Source organism: Vicia villosa, unplaced genomic scaffold (genome assembly GCF_029867415.1).
Source record: "Vicia villosa cultivar HV-30 ecotype Madison, WI unplaced genomic scaffold, Vvil1.0 ctg.000509F_1_1, whole genome shotgun sequence".
NCBI lineage: Eukaryota > Viridiplantae > Streptophyta > Magnoliopsida > Fabales > Fabaceae > Vicia > Vicia villosa.
The window spans coordinates 544,861-556,792 of record NW_026705242.1 but is presented as its reverse complement, the minus strand read 5'-3'; the positions used below and the strand labels follow the sequence as shown (position 1 = coordinate 556,792).

At 33.3% G+C, this 11,932-nt stretch overlaps 1 protein-coding gene across 1 annotated transcript; it reads right to left on the bottom strand.

Moving 5' to 3' along the window:
• Window positions 1-10,945: 10,945 nt before the first annotated feature.
• LOC131629117 (uncharacterized) lies at window positions 10,946-11,676 on the bottom strand. Its single transcript, XM_058899921.1, has 2 exons — window positions 11,378-11,676; window positions 10,946-11,288 (listed from the first exon to the last, which is right to left on the bottom strand). Exons 1-2 carry the CDS (start codon window positions 11,674-11,676, stop codon window positions 10,946-10,948), a joined length of 642 nt encoding a protein of 213 aa, XP_058755904.1.
• Between the last annotated feature and the right edge of the window lie 256 nt (window positions 11,677-11,932).

The window sequence follows — 11,932 nt, the reverse complement described above, 5'->3', positions numbered from 1 at the left end:
CAGAAGTCAGAAGCTGTGAATGTTCTGAAGATCAAAGAAACTCAAGTTCTGAAGCTGTCCACGATGGAAGCAGGAATCAGAAGCTGTGAGTGTTCTAAGGATCCAGAAAATTCAAGTTCTGAAGCTGTCCAATGGAAGCAGAAGTCAGAAGCTATGAATTCTCTGAAGACAGAAGCTTATATGATCGTCTCTACCGAAATAATCAGGGAAGTCTTTTATCAAAGTTCTTCGAGTATTTATTTCAGGGGGAGATTATTTATCTCAGGGGGAGATTGTTAATCTCAGGGGGAGACATATTCATATGCTTATGCTATAGCTGTGTAATTTGTCTTTTGCCGTCTACTCTTTCTGATCGCAAATTCATATCATTTATATATGTTTTTGTCATCATCAAAAAGGGGGAGATTGTTAGAACAAGATTTGTTCTTATCAATTATCTTAGTTTTGATGATAACAATAATATGAATTTTGCTTAAGATAATATGGTACTCTAATCCAATGCAATTTCCCTTTCAGGAAATATATAAAGAGTACGCATAATTCAGCGCTCAGAAGATGTGTCTCAAATGGTTCAGCATGCAACATCAGAACATGGTCTGGCAAGACATCAGAAGATGGTCGAAGCAGAATCAGAACATGGGTCTATGAAGCATCAGATAAACAAGAGATCAGAAGCACTGAAGATCAGAAGATGGTATCACGCAACAGAAGCACTTCAAGATCAGAAGATCAGAAGATGCTTTGCACCAAGCTGTTTGACTCTGATGATATTCAAACGTCGTATTCACAAACATCAGATCAGAAGGAAGTACACGTGGCAGACTACGCTGACTGACAAAAGGAACGTTAAAGCTACTAAAGGCAACGTCAGTAGACACAGCGTGAACAAGGCTCGAGGTAGTTGACAAAAGCGTATAACATTAAATGCGAAGCTGTACGGAACACGCAAAGCATTAAATGCACCCAACGGTCATCTTCTCAACGCCTATAAATATGAAGTTCTGATGAGAAGCAAGGTTAACGATCCTGAACAAAGACAATTCAAATTAACTTGCTGAAACGCTGTTCAATCAAAAGCTCAGAATCTTCATCAACTCACTACATTGCTGTTGTAATATCTTAGTGAGATTAAGCTTAAATTGTAAGAGAAATATCACAGTTGTGATTATCGCTTTTAAGAAGCATTTGTAAACTCTTGAATTGATTACATTAAGTTGTAAGGAACTAGAGTGATCGGTTGATCAGAATACTCTAGAGGAAGTCTTAGCAGTTGGCTGAGCAGAAAGTCTTAGGAGTGAACTAAGCCTAGAGTGATCGTGTTGATCAGTAGACTCTAGAAAAGTCTTAGGAGTGAACTAAGCAGTTGTTCCTGGAGTGATCAGGTTGTGATCAGAAGACTCTGGAAGACTTAGTTGCGGCTAAGTGGAAAACCATTGTAATCCGTGCGATTAGTGGATTAAATCCTCAGTTGAGGTAAATCATCTCTGCGGGGGTGGACTGGAGTAGCTTCGTTAACAGCGAACCAGGATAAAAATAATTGTGCATTTTATTTTTATCGCTCAAGATTTAAAGTCACACTTATTCAATCCCCCCCCTTTCTAAGTGTTTTTCTATCCTTCACATATGACGAAGGTAGCACAACCCTCCTCCCTGTATTTGAACCTTGAGTCTGGCCATTAGTTCTGGCATCCTCAAGATGGTGATATTTTATAACTCTAAGTTTTGACTGATTCTTTCGAAGCCACTTAAGTCTCTCTGATTCCATCACGGTGAAACCATCAATTGTAAATTGTTGGAAGAGCCTGCGTGATATGAGAATTGTTTGTGCTTCATTATTTCGTGATTGAATCCTAAAGGCAAACCACTCCCTAATGGTAAGTCTATTTATTTTTATTGCTTTCTCCCATGGTACATCTTAAAATACAACATCTGTTTGTGTCATCTCCAAATTAGTAGTAACATTTGAACCTTTAGTCTGATTTCTGACATTAGGCCTATAACCACCCTCACCATAAGGGAAAAGAAGTGGATATTGAAACCCCAAATATGATGTATGATATTCATCTATTCTTTGAAGCCCCCCACATTGTTTCTGCATAATAATGTCTCTCTTCTCTGCAGTATCAACATCGCCAACAATAAGAGCGGCTACTTCAGAAACAGTCGGCTGGTTATAGATTCTTCCATCAGTATTTCGCTCAGAAATTAAACGCAACTTAAGGTCAGAAACATTTCCTTCAGAGAGTCCATCCCTTTCCATTTTAAAATTTTGAGCATGAACATTATATTTATAAAACATGTCTGATAGTTTTCTAACAATATTAACACCGACTCTAGTTTGTATTCTATTCTATAATATAAAATAAAATATTAGCCAAAATTATTTATTATGTGGTACAATTTAAAGAAATATTATTAGATTGAAGGAAAAGAAACTCACCTAAATCCATCGAATCTGTTTTGAATATCATGTTCAGTATCATATATATATATATATATATATATATATATATATATATATATATATATATATATATATATATATATATATATATATATATATATATATAGCTGGGCAAAATGGGGGTTTTGACCTAGCATTGGTAACATGCTGCCGATACGATGACATGATTGACCCTGAATTCAATAAACTGGAGGACCTCTGCCATTATTAAATCGATTGTCCATTTTAGCTCCTGGAGACGTAAATGCGAACCTCATATTGTATAGACGAACTTGTTGTTGAAAATGTTTTGATTCACTTGAGTTTTGTTCAAACAACAAATGTTGTAAAACAGGTGGGGGTGTTTTTAACAGAGGAAGCTGGACCTTCCCTTCTCCACAGCACATAGAAAATTTAGGATTTACAGAATTTCGTGATTCCACCTTCCTATCTTGATACCACATGTTTGCACCACAATGTTGACACTTAATGACTGGATCTCCTATATCATAATACTCTCCTAAATGTTAAAAGAAAAGAATAAGTTAAAAATAGTAATGAACATATTTTTTTCCAGAATGTGCACTGATTCGAAATTTAACATGTACTGTGTACATCCATATGGACCTCTTCATTGTCGGAATTTTTTTTCATCCTCTCCCATAATAGATATAGTATCCGAACTATAACCTATGAACACAGTTACTTTAAGTTAATATAGTAGGAACTATAGCCATGCAATTTATAAAAGCGATATAAAGTTTATTGAAGAAAGTAGCATACATTCGGAATCTGACTTCGCAACATCATCCTCACTGTCGTCTTTAAAAAGCTGGCTGAGTTGGGTTTCTTGGTATGATGGTTGGTTTGCAGATACAGAAGCTCCTTGAGTAAAAACACTATCAAATCTCCTTGCCAAATTGACTCTCAACTTGCTAATGTTTGTGCGAGAAACCACCTTTGGTTGAATATTATTTCTTGAATTTGGAAAGCTTTGAAATACTGGCGTAGCTTGAGTTTTAAGAATGGATTCTCGTGTTGGTCTTATGGAAATTGGGATATTTGGAGAAATTGTACACAGTGGATTTCGGATTCGTGAACCATCTCTGTGAGTAGTTGCATCAGGTTGTTGAGCATTCTCTTTATTAGCTGACCTCAATCTCTTTGATCTTTTGTGTTCAAGTACAACCTTTCTACGATTACTGGCATCTCTTGCTCTTCTCTTTCTCAATTGTGAATGAGAAAAATTCATTTTCAGATGAGTTTAGATTATTCATTTTCAAAACACAATAATGCAGTTTGTCATTGAAGATGTATAAATATTTTGGATGTACATATTATATAGGACGACAATTTTCCCTCCAAATAAATTTATCTAATTGATGTTATTAATAATTTTATACCCCCAATAAAAGTAGAGCAATGATTTATAGTTTGGAGACTGGCAAAGTTATTTAATGTTGCTATAATTAGTGCAAAGCTGTTTCCAATGCACTGGGTGGAGAAGTCGAAGGGTTATTTTATGATTTACTCCCTCCATTCTTATATATAAGCAAATTTTTCACATTTCACACATACCAATAAACTCCATTAAAACTCAATGAATTATTTTACTTCTATAAAAATTAGTTACGTATTGACAGGAATACCCTTTACTATTAATTAAAAAATATTTATAATAATCATTAGCCACCCTAATAATAGTTATCTGCATTAATTGGTGGTGTTTACAACACCATATTTTCATCTCCCTAACGTGTTACTCAAAAAAGTTTTCTCCTGCTTCTTTCAAAAAGTTTTCCAAATTTTCGTTTTGCCGCCTTATGTGTTCTTTAAATTGAAAACTACAATGAAGTTATTTTCCTCAATTATGAATATGCCTCTAAATCTTGATTTAAACAAATCTCCTAAAGAATTTTTGGATGATGAAAGCAGTACAACTTCCATGAATTATTCTTCAAGTTTGATTATGGATAACAACAAAGAAAATCTGAATACTTTTTTCATTCTCTAAGCCAAAGACTAGCCCCTCATCTGAAAATTTATTCAGATCCAAAACAGCTTTGTTGAGGTCTAAAAATGCTCTCTCAAAAGGTTGAACAACTTGGTTACTCACACTTGAATTCTTTTCATCTTCAGAGCATGCATTCACTGAGCACACAACTTCATTAGGGGGGTTGTTAAGGTCAAAATGTTGCATATACTTGTCTATGTTTGCAGCACCTTCATCCTTCAAGTCATCATCAAAGCCTAGATCAAATGAAGGACCATTGAAGAGCTCTTGTGAAACATCCATTTTTAATACTCCTATCAAAATAGATTTTGTACGGTAAATATTCTTAAAGAAGTGAATGAGTATAAAATGAGGGAGTAGTTACTTTTATATATAATCATGTGACCTTTGGTATATCCTACTACCAGTTGTAATACGTATCCAAGCTACTCCTATTACTGCCACTAAAGTGGATTTTCCACTAAAAGGCATTGAAAATTGTATAAATAATTAATGTTATTGAAACAATAAAAACTAAGTAATGAAGGGCATTATTGGTAAAATAATATTATATATAATTAATATAGTCAAATTTGCTTATATTAAAGAACAAAAAATATTGCAATTTTTTGCTTATATATAGGAATGGAGGTAGTATGTATTTGTGGCAACGATGGTTTTATTGGATTCTGCATAATAATGGCTCATTGGTATATCAAATTTGAATTGGGAAGATATATTTAATAATTTTTCTATTCAGGTATTTAAATGTTTTGATGTTCTCTTTATAATAAATTTAAACCATCAATTGTTCAATTGCATCACTTAAAACATATGTTACGTTGGGAATAAAAAAACAATGTTATAAAAATGAAGTTACTTAAAATATTTAGTAGAGTATATTTAGTTTATCAAAACATGTCATTTTGATCATTGAGTGAGTGAATAATGTTGTTCAACTAAAAGAAAAGAAAGGTAGGAATACAGTTTTTTAAAGATATATATATATATATATATATATATATATATATATATATATATATATATATATATATATATATATATATATATATATATATATATATATATATATATATATATATATATAATGATTAATGATTAATGATGCAACAACATAACAAAGTTAAACATGACCATAAGGTTCAACTAAACAGTAACCTTAAAACACAGTTTTCGATCCGTAACTAAAATAGAGAAAATGACAATGACAACAAAAACCTTAAAAAACATAATCATTAAATTCATCAATCAAACATTTGGTTCCATCTTCACTTTCTTCGACGGATTGGTTTTGGAAAATTGTGTAGCTCCATAGACTTCACAATCAACATCTTCAACACTATCACCGACTGAGGCATCCTTAGCAGGGGTATTTGCACAGTTAGTATCAGGATCATTTTCCCCAAATGCAGAGTTTGATTGCTTCAAATATAGAGAAATATAATTAGTACATATGAGAGAAATCACATTCTATTAGGGGAATATGTAAATAATAAAATACATACCACAGCTGCTTCAACATGAGCTTGGATTGTTTTTCGGTTACAGGAACACTTTAAGCCTGCATATTGCAATTTGAAATTATGTAATGCAATAAGTGGAATATATTCTTCACAACATAACAAAATTAGTGTAATGTTCCAACGTAAAACAAACTTATACCTCATCAGGAATAAAATCCTTTTGAATTTGATTGACAAAGTCTTCGTCATAAGAGAGTTTTCACACAGACCCCTCTCCAAAAGTCGGCCAAACTTTGACACTGAAAGCCATTTTCTTACGCAATAGAAATTCAAGGTCATCGGGATACACCATGGGATCATCTTCACCTTCCTAATAAATGCATATTAAATTATACAACAATTCAAGAAGGATCAAGTAAGGATGAAAATGGCGAAATAATCATCAATACCTGCATCATTGTCTTATACATATTTTATGCAGACTTTCCAATAATCTCAAAACAATCGGTATCCAAAAAATAAAACGATACTTGGAATCACCATCAATAACATATACATCAACCTTATACCTGTCATGCATTAATGACATAATTTAAGTAAGTTAAAATCAACAATTAGACTATGCTAAATGGAGTAATAAAACAAAATCATAATATGATAATCAACCTTGATATTGCTTTTTGAACTTTTTCTCCACATGAACACTGATAAGGATTGTTTACATAAGTTACCTTTAAAGTATATTTTATACATCCATAATAGAACCAACCATGTTTTGATACAGAAAACTTCAGGGTAGTTTCTACAGTGACACATAGTAAATCCTGAATGTTCAAGCAACTATGTCAGAATATTATAAGTTCAAATATTTGTTTAATTAATAATATATTTGTATACTTGTTTGAGTTTGCATAGATCAGTTAAAGATATACACTTGGCCTTATTAACAAATTATTCAACTGTAGTTAACTGAGATGATCCAGACCAAATAGACAAAGATTTTGAAAATTGTGCTAGCTTTTCAGACTACTCATCATCAGGTAACCTATAACAATATTGATATATTATTTAAACTAATTAGCTAATATGTCAGGAGAAAAAATTCAAACACCAAACTGAATAACTATATTACTTAGACATAAATTCTGCAATCTCTGGAATTTCCTCATTAATTAGAAACTTAGAACCACTCCATCCATTTGAAACTGAAAATGAAAAACAAAACAATCAAATAAAAAGAAGAACTTTATGGAATTTAGAAATTTAGGTGGGGCACAAAATCATGAAGACAAACCTTGTGAATCCTTGATCATTGCATGAGTGAGAATAATGACAATACCACCATTATTTTTTACATCGTTGTAAAAATCCAAAAACTGAGTAGCATAATTCTCCCATAAAGTGCAGTTAATAAAATTACCACTGTTAATAAGAAACTCGTTAAAAGAACAATTTAAAATTTTAAATCAATTCTAATTGACTGAAGTGTGCTAAAGAAATTAAATGGGGACACAGTCTACCTTAGGTCTTTGAGTTTTAATGACACAAAAGTTCCCTGGTATGTTACTCTGAAAATATTTGATCTCATGAACAACACCAATAATGTTTGCAACAAAATAACAAAAGGAAAATTAACTAAACAAAATAAACCAATTTTTCAACAGAAAAAAGGCAAACAAATATGCATTTAAAAAAAACACACTTTCAAGTCTGTTAACTTGACATTTGCCTCAAACAACATCTGCAAAATCTCTGAAATAATACCTTTTTGGAGGAATATTTTGAAGATAATCAATTTTCAAAGTCATACCACCAAGGAACAAAAATTTCTTGGAATGATCCCAAAGCTTCCATTGAAAATCATTATCATAGACACTGCCGTTGTTGATTATGCATGTCATATTCTCATGAATTCATCCTTTCCACTTAGGTGTATGATAAGCACAGATTAAAACCTGAATTCTGTCACCTTATTTGTCATTGCAACAGACGGTAATTAGTATAATGATATAAAGAAGAATGAAACCAAAATCTACAGAAAGCAATGTATCAATTATTACCGATGCATCCATTACAACTATTTCCATATGCTCGTTACCCTTAATGTTAACAACGATCCAAGAATCAAGAATTTGAACAGCCAATCTCCATGTCTCCTTGGTGACGTTAATCTCCTTAATACAATCAATCGTTCTACTCATCTTAGATTCTACATTAGAACATGAAAACATAAATAAAACCGAATAACAAAAACATGTAGGGTTTGTTTCAAACTTTGAATATTACCGATGATAGAAATGGGAAGAATGAGTTTATGGTTGAAGGAGAAGATGAATTTGAGGAATGCATTATACAGATCTTATAGGACTCTTATAGGACTGAAAAGGAAAAGGAAATTGAATGAGGTGGAATTTGAAACGTTTACAAATTTGAAATCTGGTTTGTTTAACATGGCTCAATGTTTGTATAAGCCTTGGAAAATGCCACACGATGCATTTTTTTTATAAGAAATAATGAGCTTGGTTTGTGAATGGTTTAAAATTTATTATCTGAAGGATTATTTTTTTAAATATTGTATAGTAATTATTAATTAGTGCAAATGACGATTAAGGGGATAAATTAATGGAAATTAAATGGGGTAGTTAGGTTAATTAAGTAATTATGATAGTATAAAACTTTTTTAGATTGTTATTAGATTCGTAGGACACAAGTCAAAAAAGTTAAACAGGTATTAGAGAGAGAAAAGTTAGACAAGTATCCTCATTAAAATTATTTCTTTCTTTACTTCGATAATATTTTAATTGGTATTCCACATCAGTAAGACACTAATATAAAATGTGTCAAACAATTTAGACATTAGTTTGAATTTGTTTTTGTTTTTTATCTCTGCTTCACCTTTCGTATATATTATTTAGACAATCTCACACATATTTAAAATGGTTAAACATGTATTAATGTAACATTATCAATAAGGAATTAAAGACATTAATTTTATTAAAATATTTTTAATTCTTAATAATAGATGATTAAATGACACTAAAGTGTTATGACACCAAATCCTACCTTTGTATTATTATTAGGGTTAATAGTCATTTACCCCTGCAATATAGGCGTGTTTTGATTTATCCCCCTTTAAAAAAAAGTTTTTAAAAACTTACTTGAATTATTAAAATTCTTAGTCTTTTGCCCCGAGATGGCAAAATTACCCCCTGTAAATTTTTATTTATTTACCACCCTGGTTTTTACACGCTAATGGGGTACCCCAAAATTATAGGGGGTATTTAAAAACTTTTTTTTAAATGGGGTAAATCAAAACACGCCTATATTGCAGGGGGTAAATCACTATTAACCCTTATTATTATTAATCTAAAGGCTAAGATAAAATCCCTTAAAAACTAAGTTGCCAAGAAGCATATCCAACAACCTGTCCGTTTTACATTATTACACCACCAAGTCTCATTTTAGACGCATCACAATACACCACAAACGACTCACTCGGATTAGGCAAAATCAATACCGGAGCGGTCGTCAATTTCTTTTTTAATTCCATAAAACTTGCTTCACATGCAGCATCCCACATATAAGCTAGCCCCTTTCAAGTCAACTGAGTTAACGGTAACACCAACTTAGAAAATCCTTCAATGAATCTTCGATAATAACCTGCTAGACCAAGAAAACTTTGAATTTCAATCACAGACTTTGGAGTATCCCATTACAATACAATATCAACTTTAGAAGGATCCACAATAATTCCACCATTAGAAATCACATGGCCAAGGAAACTCACTTCCTCCAACAAAAACTCACACTTCGAAAGCTTTGCGTACAACTTCTTCTCTTTCAACACTTGTAACACAAATCGCAAATGCTCAACATGCTTTTCTTTTGATTTGGAAGAAATCAAAATATCATCAGTGAAAACCACAACAAATTTATCTAGATACAAATGGAAGGTTTGATTCATATACTATGAAAAAATCGGGAATTTATAAACTAAACGACATCACAGTGTATTCGTACTGACCATACCTTGTTCGGAAAGGCGTCTTCAGAATATCATCTTGTTTAACATGAATCTGATGATAACTCGACCTCAAATCGATCTTGCTAAAAGCATTAGCACCTACCAATTGATCCATCAAATCGTCAATCCTCGGGAGTGGATACTTATTTTTTATAGCCACTTTATTCAATTTTCTATCGTCTATACACAATCTCATACTTCCATCTTTCTTCTTAACTAACAATACCGATGCATCCCACGGAGAAACACTCGATCGAAAAACTTCTTCTCAATCAATTCTCTTAACTGTTTCTTCAACTCATTCATCTCAGAAGCCGACATCCTATAAGGGGCCATCGATACTAGACTCGTACCTGACACCAACTCTATAGAAAACTCTACTTCATGTTATGGAGGCAAATCACTTATATCGTCTGGGAACACCTCCGAAAATTCACAGACAACAGGAAGTTCAGCACTTGTAGCTTCACGATCACTTTGCAATGACAAAAACATTGCAAACATCACAACTTCATCTCTTAGGAACCCCTTCACTTGTTTAGCAGAAAAAACACCAGTTCTCCATTATCACTAAACTTAGAGAACCTTAAAGTCTTATTTTAGCAGTTGATATGAACATAGTTGAACTCCAACTAGTTCATTCCAAGGATAACATCTATTTGGTGTAAGGATAAACACACCAAATCCATCACAAAACTCTTGTCAAAGATAATCAAAGGAAATCCCGAACAAACAAAAGTAGTAATAACATAACTATTAATAGGAGTATCTATTACCATACTACCAACCATATAAGATAATTTCAATCCCAACATAGTGGCACAATCAAGCGAAATAAACGAATGAGTAACACCAATATCAATAATAGTAACCAAGTCCGCATTATTAATAAAACAAGTACCTCGAATCAAGTTGTCCTTCTTGGAATTTTCTATTCCACTCAACGCAAATACTCTACCGTTAGTCTTGGAGGAAGCATCACCCTTCTTTGGCTTCTAACACTAGGTACTAATATGACCCTGTTCTCCATAATTAAAACAAGTCGGACCATCGTCCTTGCATTCATGAGCATGATGACCTGTCTTACCACATTTGTAACAAGTCGGACCATCATCCTTATTCTCACATTCATTATAACGATGACCTTTTTCACCATACCTATAGTAGTTGGCAGGAGCGGGAGCTCCTACCCCACTTGTCTTCTTCCCATCGGAAACCTTCTGTTTCCTTTTATCAACAGGAGTACTATATGGCTTACCACGGTCTTGGTTCCTTCCCTTTTTCTCATTGTGACTCTTATAATACGCTAAATGAGTCCTATTGTCCTCCTCATAGATCCTACAACTGTTCACCAACTCAAGAAACCAGTAGATCTGCTGATACCCTATAGCCCGCTTGATTTCAGGATGTAGCTCATTCTCGAACTTAATCACTTAGAAAAATCAGTAGTATATGCACTATAGTATGGATAAAACTTCATAAGTTCTACGAATTTGGCAGCATACTCAGCAACGGTTGAATTCCCTTGTTTCAGCTCAAGGAACTTCATCTCTTTCTTGCCCCGAACATCCTCTAGAAAATAATTCCTTAGGAACTCCCGAGTGAACATAACCCAAGTAATCACCTCACTTGCAGCCCCTAATCTCTGACGAGTGCCAAGCCACCAATCATCAACCTCTTCAGCTAGCATATGAGTACCATAACGTACCTTTTGGGCTGCAGAGCTATCCATCACTCAGAAAATCCTCTCAGTCTCCTTGAGCCAAGCCTGCGCTCTATCAAGATCGTACCTACTCTTGGAAGTAGGCGGATTCTCCCTTTGAAACATGCTCAAGCTATGAGCTTCGTCATTCACACCAATGCTAGGCTGATTCTGTACAGCCTGAGCAACAGCCTGCAAGGCGGAAATAATCGCAGTTTCGTTTTTCCAGCCATACTCTGTTCATACCACAATCAACATCAAGGTTAGAATAAACTCTGATAGTATT

Coding starts and splice junctions, on each gene's coding strand:
- LOC131629117 (XM_058899921.1), bottom strand. CDS start 11,676: ATGGATAGCTCTGCAGCCCAAAAGGTACGTTATGGTACTCATATGCTA. Junction 11,289..11,377: donor TATACTACTGATTTTTCTAA/GTGATTAAGTTC, acceptor GTTGGTGAACAG/TTGTAGGATCTATGAGGAGG.